General features: G+C 42.8%; 2 protein-coding genes across 4 annotated transcripts; both read right to left on the bottom strand.

Annotated features, from left to right (window-relative positions):
* Positions 1-1,558: 1,558 nt before the first annotated feature.
* LOC137787073 (transcription factor MafG) lies at positions 1,559-16,408 on the bottom strand. Of its 3 annotated transcripts, none has more exons than XM_068579309.1 (4): positions 16,074-16,408; positions 15,870-15,976; positions 5,758-5,830; positions 1,559-5,671 (listed from the first exon to the last, which is right to left on the bottom strand). In XM_068579309.1, exons 3-4 carry the CDS (start codon positions 5,791-5,793, stop codon positions 5,219-5,221), a joined length of 489 nt encoding a protein of 162 aa, XP_068435410.1. In that variant the 5' UTR covers positions 5,794-5,830; positions 15,870-15,976; positions 16,074-16,408; the 3' UTR covers positions 1,559-5,218. The 3 variants fall into 3 exon arrangements, with proteins under 3 accessions (XP_068435410.1, XP_068435411.1, XP_068435409.1); XM_068579310.1 differs by having other exon boundaries at positions 16,298-16,317; XM_068579308.1 differs by having other exon boundaries at positions 15,870-16,408.
* A 655-nt stretch (positions 16,409-17,063) lies between these two features.
* On the bottom strand, positions 17,064-21,075 carry pycr1a (pyrroline-5-carboxylate reductase 1a). The gene is made up of 8 exons (XM_068578858.1): positions 20,997-21,075; positions 20,590-20,661; positions 20,422-20,492; positions 20,088-20,267; positions 18,774-18,995; positions 18,562-18,654; positions 18,043-18,206; positions 17,064-17,729 (listed from the first exon to the last, which is right to left on the bottom strand). The coding sequence occupies exons 2-8, from the start codon at positions 20,654-20,656 to the stop codon at positions 17,564-17,566; spliced, it is 963 nt and encodes a 320-aa protein (XP_068434959.1). The 5' UTR covers positions 20,657-20,661; positions 20,997-21,075; the 3' UTR covers positions 17,064-17,563.
* Positions 21,076-21,250: the final 175 nt, after the last annotated feature.

The following is a 21,250-nucleotide window of genomic DNA, read 5'->3' as shown; positions in this document are numbered from 1 at the left end:
GTTAGAAGATAATCTTGCGGTGTGCTGTTTACGTGTCACCCTTCAAATACAACATCACCAATCAGGTCTTCAAGCACGAAGTTTAATCAATGCCTCACTCTCAGTGTCAACGTGTTCTGAACTCACAAACATGAATGCCATTAGTTTGCATTAGATTGTACATGTGTTCCTGGTATTAGTACATGGACTATTGACCCTCCCTGGATTGCAATGAGAATATAATGTGGCACTTTGGGAAACATTTTATAGTTTCACACTCAAACCAGTGGGGTGAAATGAGTTACTTTTCTGCTACAGTAAAGATGTGCACTGTAGGGGAAATCCTTCTGTGAAGAGTATGTGGCGTCATCTTGTGGAAAAGCAAGAAACAAAAACACACAAAGTCTTTCCACAGAAGTGCCAGCAGAGGGAACCCCGGACCAACATATCACATGGAAGCTAGCACAAGGTTAAAACCTCACAAGCAGCAATATTTAACATCAGTGGCTTTTATCCGGGTCGTGTGTTTTTCCTCATTGCTGGAATGTCACTGGCTCTCTGAAAAATCCCTGTTTGATATGAGGATAAATCTCTCATAAACACAACTGCAGCAGCTTCATGCGACTCAATTAACTGCTAATAAATACACCCCTTAGTGGATCGTCTCCCGTAAACAGGCATGCCCTCTGCCGTGGTGACCTTTGCAGAGCACCACGCACGCTTTGGCAGGGCAGACGTGCTAAATGAACGGCCTTGCTGATGGGGATGGCAACATTAATTGTACAGCAGGGCTGTGGTCGGAGAACTGGGGCAGGCACCTGCTGCAGAAGTGGGTGAAGATGAAGAATGCTGTCCTAGATTGCCCACCAAATCACCTTAGCCCAACCCGCCAAATTAATCAACTCTTCAGAGGCCATCCGGTTGTCTGGGGCAGGCATCCAGAGGAGGGAGAGGAGGCGTTTTAAGGCACAGGTCACACAGACCTGTAGGAGTCTACAATAGCACGCTGCAACGTCGCAGAGGCACTGGGGGTTAGAGTTGCCCTGCAGGATGGAGTGGTAGCGTGGAGCTCGTCTACAGCCATCTGTCTCTTTCTTTCCGCATGTTCTCTCACGAGATGCGTTTTGAATGTGCTGGGTTGAAACGCTGCTGAGGAGGGTGATGTTTGATGAGGTGCGCCGAGACAGAGGGGGTTTAGGAGGCCCATAGGGAGCACAGATGACTAACTCACCACTCCTCCTAATCTAGGACAAGCACACCTAGACATCCTTCATGACTCTAATGTTTTACTTGTGTCGGGCCAAAAATACGTCCACCGAGGTTAGCCAAAGTGGGTCGCCCAACAGCTTTTTTTGGATCACAGAAAAAGAAATCGTGCCATCTAAATGATCGCTGTCTTCTAAAACCCACCCTGGACGGCGAAGAGCCTTCCCCGCCGGTTTATTTTTACAAGTATCAAACTGGGTCAATGACGCCACAGAATATGACAAATAAAATCTATTTCAACAGTGTTTAAAAAGCCTCCAAAGAGCGCAGTGGTGCTTGAAATCCTTTTTCAAAACATTTTATTGGTCTTATAGAAAATAAAGTAAGCTGTATCAACAAACATACAATATATACATCAATAACTTAGACACCTCAGAGAATCACATTTAAATCCACAGTTGTTACTGTATATATGAATACATAGTACTTATCTACAGATTGCAAAAAGTACAATAATTTAATTTATAAATAGTTACAATTAACTATCGTTTGTTTTCATACAAAGTACTGCAATATTTTATTACAACCCATACAGAAAAATAACAAAACAGATAATTTACTGTGTATTACTCGCTTTAGTCAGATAGTTATACCTTTAAAAGACAGACCCACTCCATGGAGAAACCTGCACAGTCAACTGTTTTCAAAGCAGAATACCATGAAAAAAAGCCAATGTCTTGACTGCCACACAAGTGCTGTTATTTATCCCCTCTAACATGTTGCTTGTAAAAACAAAACAAAAAAGAAGCCATAACCAATTAAAAAATAAATCTGCAGAACAAATTCCAGTGTTAAGATCAATTTCAAATACACACTCAACACGTAATGAGAACAGAATCGCTGTAGATGATGCGACAGCAAACAACGAGCATTAATGACTGGAGTAGCAGCAGAGGAACCTCGAACGTACAAAAACACACACGCACGCACGCACACACACACACACACACACACACACACACACACACACACACACACACACACGCGCATACAAAAGAAAAGAAAATATTGCAAGTGGCCCTTGAGACAGAATCTACTGTAGCATCTATTTCACTCAGTGCACAGACATTTATATAATAGCAATATCTTTCAGTCAGATATCCAAGTCAAATTTATGGATCCGGTAATTCAGCTCATTTAAGACCGGAGCAATGAGTGATAAGGCTTGAGTGCAAGTCAGCTACTATAAACAAGGGCCAATTGCTTTTCCATTTAGGGATTCAAATTCTGAGGGCAAAAAAAACAAACAAAACAAAACAAAACACATTTGACTAAAAAAAACAACCTACAAAACAGCAAGAATTATTAAATAACAGACCATAGTCACTTTGACAATATTGATTACTCGTACATCTACTCTTTCACACCTTTCCACTGAGTTGCATATTAAGGGTCACTTTTTCACAATGGTCATTAATACCTACTGTAGCTACATACTATACAACTGTATGTGTGAAAAAGAGAGAGTGATCACCTCGAGCGGAGATTGAGAGATTGGTCGCCGGTGCCGCTTGAACACCTTAAAAGACACTTGACACGAAAAAGATTCACTCCACAAGACTGCCACAGCAATAAGGACGCCAACATCAATACTGGGCTATGTCAAGAGTCAAATATATATTTTCCCACAGTTAACCAGTCAATGTAGATAGCTAAGCATGGTCGAGGAGAGGACACTTGCACACTCTGGCGTGGAGTTCTGCTGAGGCGTAGCTTTGAGATCGACACCTCGCCGACACCAGAAGACATTCTGACCACCAGGAGAGTGAGATCTGGATGAAGTGCATCCCGGTAATGTCGTTACACAACATCTTTCACCTTGAGGTGTAAAACTGCTCCACTGTTCAAATCCTTTTTTAGACCACCAGGAAAGTGATGTGCCGCTTGGCACAGAGGGAGCGCGCTGCTGGCAGCAGTTGTTGTTGATTGTAATTCTACATGGTCTCGCTGTGTCTCTTTCGGAGTGTGGATTGAAGCCCTTTATGACATGCTTATCATTTTTCTTTTTTTTTTTAAAAAGCAGGAAAAAAAAAAATGAACAGAGCTGCCATCCCCTGCTTCTCATCTCGAATGGTTTGTTCATTTTTTTCAGAGAGTTGACCTGTTTTGTCCTGAGCAAAACAAGCAGGAGCTTAGTGCATACAAACCCTCCACACCGCTTTTTATCTGACAATCTGAAGACCGGTGGGTAAATGTACACAAGTGATGCTGCAACGTTTCGGCGGGTTACCCTATAAGTTCATTAACGCAAACTTATCGCTGTAGTCTTGAGAAAAGCTTCTCAACAACATTTGGAGGGGGGGAAAAAAAACAAACGGTTAACTTCACATTTCATTTAGTCAAAAGCGAAATTTGAAAGGTTAATAGTTTCTGTCCCTGCGATCTAATTCAACCCAATTCAGTGACTGGAATGGATACGATAATGTAATCTTCCAAACAATGAAGACAATTATCCGGCACCAGGTGCAACCATTATACAGCTTCAGGTAAAAGTCACGAATGCCATTTCACCCAATCCGGTCTTGCGTGGCTCAATGCGGTGAACTCTTCATGACGATATGATTTGGAACTAACACAGAGGAAGCGGAGGATATCACAGATGCCAATACGCACAAAGACAATTGACCTTGTTTACACCACCTAGTTTAGCTCTACAGATTTGTTTTAAATAGCACAGCATTGACATCTATACAGTGACGACACTGCCAACTTGTCACTTACACATCACATCACGCGCTACCCCACAGTACGCGCCTAGTCACTAGAAAAAAGCTATCAGACTTCAATAGTAAGCCACTTTCGGTACAATTGCAAAAAGATGTCACAGGATTTTTTTTTTTTTTCGTTTTCTTTATCTGTATTTCTATAAACAATGGAAGGTAATCTACCTAGTAATAAAAACCAAGAACTCAACATTAGACAAAGTTTTCTACACCTTAACAATTCAAACAGTAAAGCTTGTGAAAAGATTTTCTTTTGGAAATATCTGACGGCCCTGTCGACATGTAATTACAAACAAAAAAAAATGCAATATATATATATCTTTTAAACAAAACGACTTGAACATATTTTCTCTATGAGCAAAAATGATGTTTCAAAATGTTTGTGGATATCACCGCCCCGCCCCACAAAACAAGAGGATATTACTGTTATAACATTCAGGTACTCAGATATTGTAGAAGAATCTTGTCATATTGGAATGGCACTCAGCTCTGGAACATTATCGTTAAGAACTGCTGATCATTTTTAACATTTCCACTTAACCATAAATATGCAAGACCTCTTTGTATTTTCAGTGCATACATATATTATTGCATCTACCAGTCATATTGATAATGACAAGTTCATTAAAGCCTGTCATAGATAAAATCACAAATTGGACTCAATTACTAGTTTTGGGTTAGTCAGGCTGTTATGAAGACATCTGTAGCATTCACACCAAGAGAGTGTGACCGTTTGTTATTTATCCAAATTCAAGTCAGTGCATAATAACAAGCAAAGGGGTTTCAGGGTTTTTTGTCTAAGCTGTATTATTATTACTATTATATCTGTTGTGAGACTCCACAAGTGCCAATTCTCAGGACGGAAAAGAGCTTCTTAAGAGCTCAGTCTTAAGGAAACGGACACGTCAACATCAACGAGCAATTAACAGTCCGAATTTTACTTTTTGCACCAAATATTGCCCTATTGGTAACCACAATCTGCTTTTTAAATGAAATGTGTTAGTATTGCAAGTATGTCGCTATTCTTCAACAACCAACTGCAATGTCATAAACCGCACAATTCGATTTCGTCCTCCTGAAAGCACAAGATGTCTGTAGACTGGTACAGACTGCTGAGTCATACTTTAGGAGTGAATTTGGGAAGCATGTCGTTAGTGTTAAAACTGAGAGCGCACACAGGTAATCCTCTGGCATGTTAAAATGCACTGACTAGTTTAGTCTTGAACATCTTCCTCCCGCGTTTTCTGCTACTACGACCTAGCCCCCGTTTTGGATTTGACGATGGTGATGACGCTGGTGGCAGCTACTTTACCAGGGATGAGGGGCCCGATGACGGAGGACATAGGTCCCCTGGCTGAGGTGACGGGGTTGCGGGCCACAGTCCTCGCAAAGCTCTGGAGGGCCTCGTACTTTGAACGCAGAGCGTCCAGCTCCACCTTCATGCTGGCATTCTCCATGGCCAGCTTGTCCACTTCCTGCTGCAGCTGAGACTTCTGCTTCTCCAGCTCCTCTTTCTGGGTGACACGCTTCACCCGGCAGCTGGCAGCGTAGCCCCGGTTCTTCAGGGTACGCCGCCGCTGCTTCAGCTGAAGGATTTCATCCTTCGTCAGGCCCCGTAGATGCTGGTTCAGCTCCCGCACCGACATGGTCACCAGCTCGTCGTCTGTCAGGCTGGTGCCATTTTCTCCTGGCTCCCGCTTCACCTGTGAATGGGGGATTAGTAGGTGTTGGTCTTTATATTAGCATTTAACATTGACAACAGTAATGCAGTGTCACACATGTCAATTACCTTCAAGGCCTTGTTTCCCTTGTGTGTGGTAGTCATGCCACGAGAGCCGCGTCCACCTGTGCTGCTGGTTGGTCTGTGGGGAAGAAAAATCCCCATCAGCATATAGAACAAAACCACCACACAACAAAAAGATTGTAGGAGGAACATCTCTGTGAAATACACCATTGTGTATTTCCTGGCAAAGAGGCTACAGCATGACAACGTCCTTCAAATACACAAAGCACAAAGTGGGTCAAGGATGACCTCCCCGCAAGTGATGCCAATTCCATTCAGCGAGTGGTGTCTGGACTATTACTGCACCTGTCACTATGAGCAAATACCTTGGTGGTATGCATTTCCCCCTCCACCATAGACGTCTCACTTGAATCCTGCACTGCCTTCAAACAGCAGAGTGTTGAGACACAAGGAGGATGACATTTAGTGGGCTCGCAGCAATTCACAAAGATTTCAGAACTGAAGGTGAAGTCACTTCTGTTCTGTGGAGCCGAAACAGCAGAGGATGCAGGCTTCAGCCTTTCTCCTGTACATCCAAACTATGTCACAGAGGGACACAGGGCAGGCTTTCACCTACTGTCCGAGCTATCCAGTCTAGACAGTCACACCTGTCTAGATTTGTCTGGTGTGCGACTACAGTATAATCCCGTAAAATCAATGGACAAAAAAAGGAATATGCTGTAACTGCTGCAGAGCCTCAGCTCCCGTCCAGAACAACAGGGCTGCACTGCAGCTTATTTTGTCACGTCAGTACTGAGGGAACACCCCGAGAAACTGTGCCGACGAGAAATCTAACCTGCTGGTGTTAAGACAGAGAGAAGGCTGGGTGCCTTCCACTGTGTGAGCTTTGACACAGGATAGGCTCGCACACACACGCACACGCACACGCACACACACACGCACACACACACACACACACACACACACAGTTGTGGCCCTGGGTGCTTTACACTACACACAGAAAATGCTGCGTCAGCGACACAGGCACCCACCACAGTGAGCCCAGCTAGCACATTGCCTGTGTAAGCTGATTTATGCAGCCCAGCAGTGTGTTTGTACTGAGCAGATAAACAAATGCATGTGGGTTCTTACAACTTTTTCGCGTCAAAACCGTAAAACAAAAGAATCCCCCAAGAAAGAAAGTGCTGTTGGTGTGTGCATGTGTTCAAAGCCTACACGCCCACTAAGAGAATCATCATGTGTCTGTATAATGAATTAAGGAGGGGGGAAAAAGGAAGAAAAGATGAGTCGTAGCTGTGAAGTGCAATAAGATGGGCAGGATATTTCCATGGCAACAAAAGGGTGCTTGCTACAGGTGGACCGGTCACCTGAGCCAAACAGGCAGAGACAGACGCTTGTTAAAAATGACCTGAATACGACACTATCACACAGGCTGGGGACATAACATGAGATCAGATTGTGACACGCATTCTTGATGCTTTCACTTCAAAAAAGTCCTCTGGCTCCTCATAAAACAGCAATGTTTCCATGCGCTGTAGATGCCCATATTAAAAAAGCCTTTCACGTTCCGCGGAGGACTTTTTAAATGCGATACTTTCATCCCTGTTGGGCTGGCTATGAATAGCTGACTGATAGTAACACCTACCTTTCCCTGGCCTTTGTGGTGACTCATTTCCAGTAAGCATTTGGACCACAGATGCAAAACATAATGGGATAATGGTCTGCCTGATGATGCACAGATAATGGACAAATAGACAGGAAAGTACTCCACTAATAGCTACTGGGATGAGTGTCCAAAAAAAAGAAAAGAAGGCTGCTTCTTCCAAATTTCATATAAGCCGATCATTTTCCCCTCAGCCGCCTCGACGCAACATTGTTAAAAAAAACAGTTGCAATCTTAAATGGAGCGAGATGGCACAATGTCCAGGTTGAAGGGGCGTTTTTCTGTCAAACAGCTGTGTAGGGTGACATAGTAGGCACGGCTTGGCATGGCTACGAGCTCACCATATGACACTGTGGAATGATTGAGCCCCGGCTCCAACCCTCCAGCGCAGGCTGCTGCCAACAGACGGCTACCAATGACAGGGCATGGCAGCTCAACACAGACAAGGTCCAATGCACAGCTGCTCCCTTCCACTACCAGGCATGTCATACCTCACAGAGACAAAGAGGCATGCTCACACAAGCACAAAGAAAAAAACAGTCATACTTGTGCCCGAAAAAAAAAGTAATACGTGACGGGGATTTTTTTTTAGGCTTGCTGCACTGATTTGATTGCAATAGAATGCCCTTGCTTTGTCACAAGTTCACCCTCTTAAGAGACGCCACCGAGGACACTAGACACCGATGTCCTCTTTGCACACCTTTTAATGATTTCACGTCTTTTGTGCGCGCCTGGCAAAAGGAGCAGGAGACGAAAGCTGCAGCTCGGAGCAACAGGGGCAGCAGAGGCAGGGAGCAAGTGCAGGGACACAAGCATCTTTTGTAGGTGCTTGCTGAATTTTTATGAATCGCCTGGAAGAACGCTGACAAATCAGAGCTGATTGCTTGTGGAGGAAAGACATCACACCCACAGGAAATAGAAATCGCTGAGTGTGGTCACCCAGAGAAAGAGAAGGAGGGGATGGTGAGAGAGACGGACAGAGAAAGAGAGAGTGGGAAAGAGAGGGTGAGAAGAAAGAGGATGAGAGAGAGAGAGAGAGAGAGAGAGACGGGGAGAGAGAGAGAGAGAGAGAGAGAGAGAGAGAGAGAGAGAGAGAGAGAGAGAGAGAGAGAGCGCAAACAGCCTTGTGAAAAATGCACGCTCGACACATTTAGAGGAGCTTGAGAAGAACAGGTTGAGAAAAAAAATGTACTGATCTCAGCAAGGACCAAAACCAAGGTGCCAATTAGGAAGTTGTGAAGTTGAACTAACACGATGAGAACAACCCAGCCAACCTTCAAAAGCTGTCTGTGTTCATCTAAATCTATAGAGGGCAGCTCGCGAAGGTGGGGTCGGCTTAGGTCCAGACTCGGGGGTTGGGGGGTGGGGGGCGGGGTACTCTGGTGGGATAAATGCTGATGTGACATGATAGGTCCGGCCTTGAGCCCGTGTCATGCTTTAATGATCTCATCCCCTCCACAGGATCTCTCCAAGGGGGCCGCCAAGGATGGACACCATTAGCTAGGGGACCCTTTGTTGAGGGGGAGTCGAGACTACAGCATCCACGCACTGCGTCCCCTGATGAATATTTATCACTGTCGTTCACCGCCTAAGGTGGGGGTGGGAGACAGGGGGGGCGGGGGTGGGAGGCTGAATAAAGATGCTCAGGAGGTGATTCTTCAAGGATACATCCAAGGCTCTTCCATCAACGGCTGTGTCAAAATGGCGGCAGGCTGATGGGGGCGGCGAGGGGGGAGGGGGTTGGATTTTCTGGGACTGGAGGTGGCATGCATGGGGGTTCAGGGCTGCAGAGAGAGCCAGCTCCACTTGACAGCGGTGTAACAAGATTATCAGGGCCACAAGAGCAAACAAAAAACCCCAGCAACCTGCCTCAGAATCCAGATTACAACAGCGCCTGCTCTCTGAATACTAAACATGGCTGGGGAGGACTAACGGGGCACCGGCTTTCCTGAGACATGACAGCGGATTGCTTATCACGACACTAATCAAATGCACATGTATCCTCACACCAGACGGATTACCAAAACCACATATACATTTAACTCGTCAGGATGGCCAATTTTTGAAAATAAATGCCAGAGCACATGGCACCGGCAGTTTGCTAATGAAGTGAATAGAACTAGACAGTGGAGGTGCATGCTGATGAAAGACTGTTTTCAGGAAAGCACAGGCAGCATCCAACAATGGCAACTCAGTTCTGTGAAACTCACAGCTGAATATCATCTCGCACCAGACCAATTTTACTCAAAAAGAGCAGAAAAATGCCTCTTTTTGCTCATATGCCTTGTTTAAATGTCTCTGCTCCGCTATGACCTGTCGAGACTTGTAAAGGATTGTAGAGTCACGAGTGGGGACACAGGAGCACCGGCATCAATTCATTGTCTTTGCTAAACCCGCACATCTTAAGACGATTAACAAGTCGCACAAGAAGAGAGCTGGTTGTGAAATCAGTATGATCACCTATTCAGTTCACCTGATCAATAATGTATGAGACTTGTAGCCTCTCGCTCCATTATCACGGACTTTCCACAGGAAGTAGAATGACTATAACCACAAAGATACTGAAAAGCACATGAGGAAATAAGTGTGTAAAACATGTAATAAATGTCAGCACCTTCTCATCAAGCTTGAGCTCATTTATTTACACTATAGGTTGTGCTTATTTCTTTTTTGTCCACTTGCTCTTTCAGGGTTGCGCTGCTTAACGCAGACAGACATCATTTTCACCCCACATGCCATAAATAGCCATTCTCAACACTTCATGCCTGATCAGGGACATTACTTTTACTCCCTCCCATCTAATTCAGAGTCTAGAAGATCGTCTTAATATTCAGATCTAATCATTCTTCCCTTCAGCTGAGTGAAGTCAATTATCAAGCAAGCGGCATATGTTGGGCGCCATTTAACCGCAAATTAAAAATCAGACTCCTCTGATAGCTCTGGAAGAGTTTACTGGAAGACTGGTGTAAACCTGTGTGTGGCGAAAACACGGCGCGAGCGTGTCTGTGTGAGAGAAAGGTACGACGGGAAGAGGGGAGGGAAGCTATTAACTACTAAGTATTCAGAGCGTGAAATAAGAGTGACAAAAAGAGGGAGAGGGGAAATCATTCAGCGGCTTTCAGAGGGAAATGTGATACGCTTGTAGTAGAGGGGAAATACTAAGCTAATACTTTTGACCAGTGAAGGTTCGGGGCAACGCTAAAATAGCAGTTAAGCAAAATCTTATATGACCGCCTTTTGGAAGGACTGACCCTGGAGAATAAACAGTGTAATTGAAAGGTTAAAGCACGGCTAAAGAGAAGAGGCCGGCTAACGTGCCGACGTCCTATGAAGCCAAACTGCAGGGTGATAAAATTACCGGGATCTTCCCGCGATCTACGTCGTCTATGAGCCCATGGAGCGCACTAGCATTCCCATTAATCAGACCTCCAAGCCCTCGTTCTCGGGCTCATTCACATGAACGGAGGAAAGGAAACTACTCTGGATTCAGCTATTAGTGCATTTTTACATGTTTTAGGACTTATTCATTCAAATAAGGGCTATTCAAGTGTTCGTACTGGGAAGTCAATTCACCAAAAAATGTATTATCTGCTCAGTTACAGAAGTATTTTTCCCAATGCAAGTCTATGGGAAAAAGTTTCTTTGGGCCCAACAGCATTACAAGACAGGTCCTGAAGTTGTAATTACATATTTCACCCCTACAAACATTGCTTGATACCTTCCTCCACAGGGCACACTGTCCTGATATTGTCCTTATCTGCAAATGATGTCATACTAAATCAATACAGATGCTGAATATGCCACTTTTAGGATCAATAGATCAGTAAACAAAAAGGATTTAGTGAGAAGAATTGCCCTTTTCCTACACAAAGGAAAAAAAACTGACAGATTTTCTACCTGCTGCATAATGAAACCAGAGAAAAGTTGCACGGTGCTTATCATTATTGTTATTTGTAGCTCCAACTGGGACATTAGCTTTGGTAGCCTACACATTTCTAATTTAACAAAGTGTATTAACTAGAGCAGGGTAAATGTTTTGTCTTAGAAAAGTGATCAGAAAATAACAATGACAACCCTAATTATGGACCTTTATTTGTAATACATTTATTTGATTGCATTAGTTAGAGAAGGTAATGTAAAGAGATTATAATAAATGTTCATAATAGTGATATTTACATTTAAAGCACCAACAAGCTAAATAGTTCAGCTATTCCTAAACTAAGATCAAATTAACATTTTACGCTTATGGTTAAAAGGTTTTAAGATTAAATTATAAAAAGTTAAGAATTTAATATAGATTTAATTCTATTGTCAATGTGTGCTAATTCTGTCATTTATTGCTGTCAGAATATTGGTAAACCTTCAGGATATTCATCAATATTATTGATAATTTATCTGTCAATATTAATGACCTCTATTTGATACCTGAAAGTATAAAATATTTACAGTTTTACGGTGGAGACAACGAAAGCAGTTATGTAATTTTATGCCGTTTCCTGGTGCAAAACATTTCACATTTGAAATAAAATACATTCAATCATATTTTTTCCTACAACAGTTTACATGCATGACTGAACCCTGATTATTTGTCACAAGGTGATAGACACCATACGATAATGTACTATGATAAACGCTGGCTCTGCCAACGTCCTATGGAAGCCGGCAGTGTAGGTTATACCATGCATGAGGTACATTTATGTCAGCAATTTGCATCCAGTTCATGTGGTTTAAAGTGAAAAATATGAAACACCGCCCTCGAGGAATTTAGTATGTTCTGAAGTCACTGATAATGTGAAGCGTATTTAAGGGACTCGGATTAGACTGGTTTGCATTAAGCAATGTTTCGATACATACAGAATCTATTTCCAAGCTCAGGAGCTGATGTTTACTCTCGGAGCTGCTGTGTTAGTACAAGCAGAACGACGGGAGAAGAGACTTCATTGGCTTTCCAGAGTATCTGCCTGGAGGACTTGATTAAACAGGAAGAGAATAGCTCTTGATACTTCGGCCTTGCACTGGCAGAGGAAGTAAGGGTTGCAGGCAACCCACACACTGGCAAAATATCCAGGAGCTTTACTACACTGGTTGCATACATATTACAGTAAATGCATATTGCATTGACCCAACAGCAACAAGGCAACCTTTGCAGCACAATAGGCTACACTAGAGGAGTTCAACACATTTGAGGTTTATGTTATTCAAAGTAAAATAATACTGAAATAATTCAAGCCTTTGACTGGTTTCACTGCACAGCTTTGATTCGGGGTAGATTCTCTTCAATTAAAAACACAACTCTGTGATAAGGCCATCAAACAAACAGAGCTCAGCAGCAGTGTATAAAAAAAAGAAAAAGGAGGAAAACAAATTCATCATCTGTTGTTTTTTTCCCCTGCAGAGGGCTTTGATTCATAGTTATTACCTGGACTAAGTAACAAAGATGCTAATTTCTATTAATAACATTGCCACCGCTCAGTTCAAATTACGGCAAGTGATTGATGATGTCTGTCGACGGGATATTTGATTCAGCCTCACACGATGTGGTTGTCCAACAAAAAAATGTATTAAAAAAATTACAATTGCGTCACTCGTGGAATGCAGTCGGAATAAATAATCTTGCATTCAGTATCAAGAATGTTAACTCAAGAGCTCAATAATGTCAACCTCCTCTCAGATCCTCACATATTTTAGCCAAAGCTCAACTTAAGCTTAGAAATGACAAAATCAACTGCATTTCCAAAAAGGTAGACGAGGAAAAAAGACGGTTAAATAGTTTTAAGGTAAGAGGAAGGTCATAAGTCTGATCCCAGAAGTGCAGTGTGTCCGTCCACAGATGAGCTGAAACTGTATTTCTTCAGCATGAAACTAAACACTGAGCTGCTCCCTCTGTGCACCAGGAGCTTCAACTAAATAATACATTAGTGAATAAATATAAAAACAAATATATATAGTTAATGTTGTGTACCTAATAAATACCGTACATTTTTAAATTTAGACTATGTTCTATCTGCCAGAAATATAATATAAGCTGGACAAAGCAAGAATTACAGAAAAGGAACGCTAGATGCATGTAAAGCATAATGTAATCAGGTTGAGTAAAAATATAATCTGCATTTATTCAAGAAACGTATTTACAAAAAAACATGTTAATTTGATCAAGAACCCATTTATACAGTACTAATGGTTGTCTAATGATCTGAGTTCCTTTCCAATGTGGGTTATTCACTGCTTATCTTAGAACAAGGTCTTGCTATCTTTAACCTCCTCAGGAAATGTTAAACATATCCAGCCAAGAACAAGTCTCCCAAAACTCTAAAAGAAATGCATAGAAACTGACTATTTCTTATCCAGTAGTTTCACTTCGCCTCAGCCTTTTACAAAAACATGGGTATGGTTGCTTTTCACGTCTGATACATCTCAAACATTAATCAGGCAAGATAAAAGTAGGTTACATGAGAAACAGCAGCCAGTGCACGACTCAACGCTTATGCTCTCCATGTTCTGTTCGATATTGAAAAATCTAAATTATGAACACACAGAGCGCCGTAATGAACATGCCAAGTCTAACTCCACTTCCAAACAGAAAATCATCAAACACACTTGCTACTCCGTCTGGATGAAAGTAATACTTTGAGAAGTGGAGCGGGCATATCGCAATGCTAAGCAATCATAATCCGCACTACACTTGCAAGAGGTTTCATCACCAACATTCCCTCCCTATTGCAAAAAAAAAAGAGGGAAAAAAAACTATATTGATCTTTTTCTCCCTTCCTTCCAGGCATTCCCATTTCCCTGTGCAGCTTAAGCAGCACTTTTGTGGACAAATCCTACATTTGTGTTTCTTTCTGGAGGCTATCAATTGTCCTGAATAGGCACAACTATTCCCAAGGCACTGCTGTGTTGGCCATACAGAGGTGTTGGTGGCCAGACTGTATTCTGTGTAAAATCTTGCCTTGTGTTTCATCAACCTCAAATATCCTCTTCCACCCTCCACCGCCTGCCCAGTCTGAGAAACGCCACTGGGTAGGAGTTGTGCACTCGGTTCACCTCTATTGTACCCAGCCTTATTTTATCTTCGCCACCTCAATGCAAGAGATGATAAATCTCAGCGCTGAGCTCCACCACTCCATGCCTCCATCCACATACACCACTGCCGGCCCCATCGGGCTCTTGTACGGGCCCTCATCTGTTCTTGTTACCTGCAGAGAAAGGCAGGGATGGGCATTACGCTTTATTGCAAAGCCGAGCTTCTGATGTAGGGCTGGCCTGTCTGCTAAACACACTTCAATGCCCTGCTCGCATGAACAGAGATGATGAAACAAGTGGGATATCTGAGCAAGAATGGGCAACTTCTATCCATTTAGCCCTGCCTATATATGCTCAACAGTTTCCAAGGTGACTTTTCCAATTGCACAGAGATTCTCCATGGATAATTCATTACCTGCCCTCCATAAGCGTACACTCTAATAGGCAGCAAATTTCATCATGTCACACACAGGGAAACAAGGGCATCTGCCTCCCCAAAAATCAAAGAAATAAAGTGTCACACTGCAGTAAATCATATCACATGCAAGTTAGCACACTATAGTATTCAGTATGCTATTAAATAATAAAAAATAAACAAGGCACTTACAGCACCCCCCCCCTCTCACCCCCAATAAAATACATATTTCCTATTCCAGCATTGTATTTCAAATACCTACACCAGGTGTTGTTTTCAACTTCCCATACATCCCAATGACCCAATTTTAACAGCCACTCGTTGCAGGACTCCATTATACCAACACAAGCATAATATATTGCTTATCATGCATTTCTTAAATGGATTTGACATCGCAGTTGACATATAAGCACTTAGTCTAAATGTACTCACACCCTGGTTTGTTGATGTACATCATGACAGCGCTGCAATAAAATGCCCATTCTCAGCTGCATGTAGATGAGGCTATAGATAAATGCATGATGGTCATCACTTGATGCTCATGGCTCTTGATGACTGACTTGCACGACAGATCAGCACCATTTCGATCCATCTCCTTAATTACGGCGGCTCGCTGATAAACATCGACCCTTATCCACCGAGCAGACCTTTGTCCGGTGGTACCATATTTCGGGGTGGATTCTGAAGACATCATTGTGATGATTCAGCACGATAAAATACAACAACCAAAAAAAATACCGCTGCTTGTTTGTTGGCTGTGATAATAAAACAACATTAACTGGCTGGCTGTGATATTAAAAACCAAGGACGGCGGGTTCGGCACTGCCATTGTTACAATGTAACCAGTGGTTAAATGAATTGTCACTTCAGGTGAAACCAATTCAATCCGAAACGATAGCTTTTTGGAAGCATGATAAAAATATAAAAATCCATGCATGCATTTAAAGAAAAATAGAAAAAGCTGCGTTAAAAAAAGGACAACACAAGCCCGAATTTACAATCACGTTCATTATTCGACTGACACGTCACGGGGAGAGAAATATTGAAAACACCGACCTGATCTCGCTAAGCCGCCTCGGCTCGCTCCTCTTTCACAACGAGGTGATGAAGCAGCAGGTTTGAACGGCAAGAAGCGCATGAGTTGACAGACCCGCCGAGACGCGCTGCGAGAGAAAGAAAGAGCGAGGGAGGGAGAGGTAAAGAGGGAGAGAGAGAGCGGGACACCCTTTTGGCAAAGTATTTATCTCGAAAAAAGCAAACCTAGTTGCACAGTTTTGACATTCCGCGACTCCGTCCCTCAGCCTCTCAGCGCCCGCTTGTGAAAGTGGCAAACAACTGCCCGCCTACAACAAGCAGGCGAGGAAATCCCCGTTGCTCAGCCTTCCTACTACAACCGTAGCAATTCAGCATCACGGGCGCGATTTCCTCAACCTCGGGGAAGGGAGGGCAAATAAATTAATACAAATAACAGTTTAAGCGCAAACCGGCGGGCCGTCGCGCGTCATCAAACCCCCAAATCTGAATGACATGTTTTATTCGCCGCTCATGTGTACAAAAGCTTTAGCTGCCATCTCAGCATAGTAGGAGCCCTGGCCGTTGTCACTTGCCGGCGGCCGCGCCAGCACTTCCGGTTGGGAGCTTTCACAATAAAACCGACACGCGCGGGAACACGTCCGTGTTAACGGCTTGAGTGATGCGGATACTCTTAATTTGAAAAGCAAGCACTGGTATAAATCCGGCGGACTTGACGAGGAGACATGTAAGACGCTAGGAATGCTAACACCGTGAAGCTAGTAGCGGCGGCCAGCTTGTCAGCGGCGAGTCGGAGGCATGCACACTCAGCATAACAACACCAACTCTGTTTGGTTTACAGACTCACCTGACTAAAAAAAAATGACGTTCTCAGAAGTTGTTGCCGTCAAGTTGCTCTTCTCACTCCGTCACGGTGGTGACCAAACATCGGGGGCACAGTTATAATTTTCGGTTTCACTGACAGAAGCGACAGCGCTTCCAAATGCCAGCTCGTGCTCTCCTTGTTGATTCCTTTCTCTTGTATCGGAGCCAGACGTCATCGTGTTTGGTCACGTGCCTTCATTCATGAAGGATCTTCTTTCCTCGCAAGAAAAAAACAAATCTTAACCAAAACATATATCACCTATTGTTACTTTGTAGCTGGTAATAACAGTTAGGTGACTGCTAATCGGTACTGCCGTCAATCAACGCACACACATGAATCACATCCAGAAAATATTTATTTTTAACATGTTTTGAAAATATCTTCACTTTCATTGCATCATAAAATATACCATTTAGCACATTCTGTAAGGAAGGTTAACATAATTTCGAAATTGCATAAATGCAAGTTGAACAGTAACACTACTTCCAGAAAATCATGGCACAGAGCTCATTGCGTTGCTGCATACCACTCAGTTGCATTACCATTTAGTTTGGATAGTACTTTGCCAACTACCATCAGAAAGGACTGATTGAAGTAAGATATAGAAAGAGATTCAAATTATTATTCTAGTCTCGCCTGACAAAAGACAGTCATTGCATTACAAAAAGGAAATATGGCTCATGCATTCATGATTCTCAACCTAGCAGGGTCTTTTTTATTCTTCTACGTAATCCACTCGGTTAGATTCTCTTCCAACAGTCATCAGCCAGTAGTGGTTTATTCACAGCATGTATTGTATCCTTGCCGTTATGACAGACATTAAAATATTTGTGCGTTGACAAAAAAAAAAAAATCACTTCTTCTTGGTCCTGGGGTTACTGCTGAACATACTAATCCCCTGAGATCGGACTCCGACAGGCCCTGCAGTCACTCCTGGCTGCTGCAACACTTTGTCCAGAGTCGTCTTCTTGATGGCGGCTGGCGAGATTTTCTCTTGGTCGGCCAAAAACTGAAGTTCCCTTTTTAGGGAAGTGCAGAAACACAAGAGACATGTACTACATAGTATGAAACATACATATTTAGCATATTTTATAATATGCTAAATATGCATATTTAATCTGATCGTAACTAGTAACATGAGAAGGAAACAGCTCTCATTGCAACATTATTTGCATATAGCCCCATCTACTGTCAGAATTATAAACTTCAAAAGAAATACAACACATGGCTATTTGAATATGACAATTAACTTGAAAGCATTTCTTGTGTATCCCTGTGACAGCAAAAATGATTTGTTAGTTTGTTTGTCTCACAGTCTTCTTATCAACTTACGTAGTCCTAACACATGAGGCTTCTACAGCATTGATGAGGAGGCTTCGGAAGCCACCACTCTCCATGACATGCAGGGCGTGGATGGTGGCGCCCCCTGGCGAACACACGTTGTCCTTAAGCTGCCCAGGGTGTTGCTCTGAGTCTAACAACATTTTAGCAGCCCCCTTTAAAGAAACACAAAGGAAGATCCACATGAGACTGACACAGTATTGCTGTCATATCCAACTTTCATCATTTTTTTTAGGATTCTGTAGATTTTGACTGTGCCCAGAACAAACCAAGCTGCTAACAAACTATGCAGCTAACACAAATTGTGTCTGGATTGATATGTTTCACATTGAGGATAAACAATATACCGGGTAACATGGGAATTAAATTGTGTCAGAGTGAGTGAAGATTGACTCATTTTCATATGAATCTATCACACCAAAGCTTAAAAAACATAATCAAAGCTCCCTGAACCAAGAGGAACAGACATGCAACACATACATGTATTTAAACAAAAAATAAAGGTAATACCAGCAGGGCTTGGGCTCCCAGATGTATAGCCAGCCTCCTTGGCAGGCCCATTTTCACTCCACCATCAGCAAGAGCATCGACAGCAGTAAACGCCTGAAAGGCCACAATCATTTTTGTGAGGAAGAAAAAAAAGACACAAGACAATTTTTTTCACAGTTGCTACAGCGAAGGAAAAATGGTAAAGCACAATCAACATTTTTTTAATGACTCACGTAAGCGGGACCACTGCCACTGAGGCCGGTTACAGCATCAATCAGGTCCTCTTCCACCTCAGTGCAGTATCCCACACTGCTCATCAGCTGCTCCAGGAGCCTTCCATCCTCCACTTGTGCATGGGTGCCTGTAGCGTACACAGTGGCGCCCTCACGCACCACCACCGGAGTGTTTGTCATGCACCGCATCACCTTTGGATCAGGGCGATACTGCTGCAGCTTCTGCAGGGGAATGGAGCAATGCATTGACGGAATTGTCCTCAAATTAAGGGGGGGGGGGTTGTGATGGGACTGAGAGGATGGTTGATGGCTTTTAATTTGAATGAAACCAATGTGAATCAAAGTTTATACACTGGTAGATAAAATAGTTGATGTGTAACATACATTTACTTAAGACAACATATCTTGGAATTGAATGAATGTTTCAAGTTCAAGTAGGCAGCCAATGACATGTTAGAACATGCAAGTGTTCAGCAGAATGTGAGTGCTGAAATATAGTGAGAGCCTTGTGTGAAAATAACTCAAAAATAGGGTTGCACCTTTTTTAGTCCAGATACCATTTTTCTGCGCCAATAACAAGTACCAATCCAATAACAGTGTTTGATAAATAAGTTGAATAGATTGAGATCATTAGGTTTGACCTAGATGTTGCTTTCCTACCTTTTCAAAACAAAACATAACGAATACATACATGGGTCTAAATTTGACCAAAATGTTATTATTATTAAAATACTAAATTGCACACCAACAACTTGGTAACAAATAAAAGTTAAACAAAAGAAGTATAAATAAAGTGTAAAAATGTTTTAAAGGAACCCCATTTTTTTCTTTTCAACTGCAGTCGGGCTCATCAATAAAGCCTGGGACCCTGCTGACCTTGACACTTGCATCCCCAGGACAATTTCCTACAGTCCAGCTATTTCAGTCAGTATCGGCCTGCTATCAGTGTCAGTGCATCCCTACAGTAAAGCCAGAATTTTACGAACAGTGGCCATCGTGTTGAGCACAGAGGTATGTAAAGACATGATTGATAATAATAATAATAATAATAATAATAATAATAATAATAATAATAATGTTATAAACAATTTACAAATCGTTTAAAGCTGCGAGGTTCAGTGAACATGTTTTGGGAGTTATGCAAACTTTTGTAAATGAGCATACAAACCACAATATTCATATGCATCTCAGTTAAATATATACATGCACTATTTCATATCGGAGTGTAATGATAAAGTATTGAGTGAAAAAAATGTATATATGATTTTGTCAATATTGTCTAGTTCCGTTATTTACAATAACAATATGACTTGCCTTCTCTATAGAGCTGATGGTGACACCTGCAGCACAGGACACAATGAGGTGACGATTTTCGATGTCTGGTCCAATCTCATCCAGCACAAAGGGGATGATGTGGGGCTTCACGGCCAGAAAGAGAACATCACTTTGGCTCACCGTCTCTTTGTTGCTGGTGGTGAAATTGACTCCCAATTTCTGCACAAATGACAATAATTTTGTAATTTGTCTAAAATAAGTATTCACAGGAATTCCCAACCTGCACGCAAAGGAACGTTTGGAAACCTACAATTAATATTCAGAATTAAACAAAGTCACTGAGGTCAGTACTGATCCCTAACTCTCTACCTACCCGCAATCCCTGTACTGTGGGGAGATCTGTGTCTGGGGAACTGGCTGTGATTCTGTGGGTGGCAATTACGCCTTGAAGGGGGACAACACGTCGAGAAATAATGTCAGTGTCTGATTGCAATCAACAGATCCACAGCACAAATCGGAATAATACAATTTAAAAACTCACCTGATGCTGCAAAGCCTCTCACAAGAGCGTGGGCCAGCTGGCCTGCTCCTATGAAGCCCACACTCATTCTACCTGTGTGTGTGTGTGTGTGTGTGTGTGTGTGTGTGTGTGTGTGTGTGTGTGTGTGTGTGTGTGTGTGTGTGTGTGTGTGTGTGTGTGTAGAGGGTGGAAAACATTAACGTTAGCAGGGTTGAATCCACGGCATCGCAACAAAGACAGATGGTTTACTTCAAATCGCGTGCAGCTTGCGTCCACTCGTATGGATATGTTGTGCTGTGTAACGCCAGTTGTTGGTAAACACAATTTTACTTTCTGGTTAATAAACGAAGCTATACGACATTTTTAAACACACGGCGGCAGCGGCCATATTGTTGTACAGTAAATACATTCGCAAAGGAAAGACTTACGAATAAACTAAAGGAGGCCACAGTCGACCGATACAGCATCGGCTTCCTCACACAAACACCTGCGGTTACGACGACTGCCTACGTGGGCAGACTGTCGCGCGCACTACTGTACCTGTTGCGAGAAAAGTAACTGACAAGCGAGCGAGCCAATGAGCGTAAATGTTTTGGGAAACGCGTCACACGTTCGACCAATCACAGCGGGGTTGACAAGATCCTCGAGGCGGGTTCTAAAAACCTGTTGCGTCAGATTGTGA

This window comes from Clinocottus analis, unplaced genomic scaffold (genome assembly GCF_023055335.1).
Source record: "Clinocottus analis isolate CAN_PGR_092001 unplaced genomic scaffold, fCliAna1.0.p SCAF_16, whole genome shotgun sequence".
Classification (NCBI taxonomy): domain Eukaryota; kingdom Metazoa; phylum Chordata; class Actinopteri; order Perciformes; family Cottidae; genus Clinocottus; species Clinocottus analis.
Note: the sequence above shows the minus strand (reverse complement) of the source record. Positions and strands in the feature narration are given on the sequence as shown.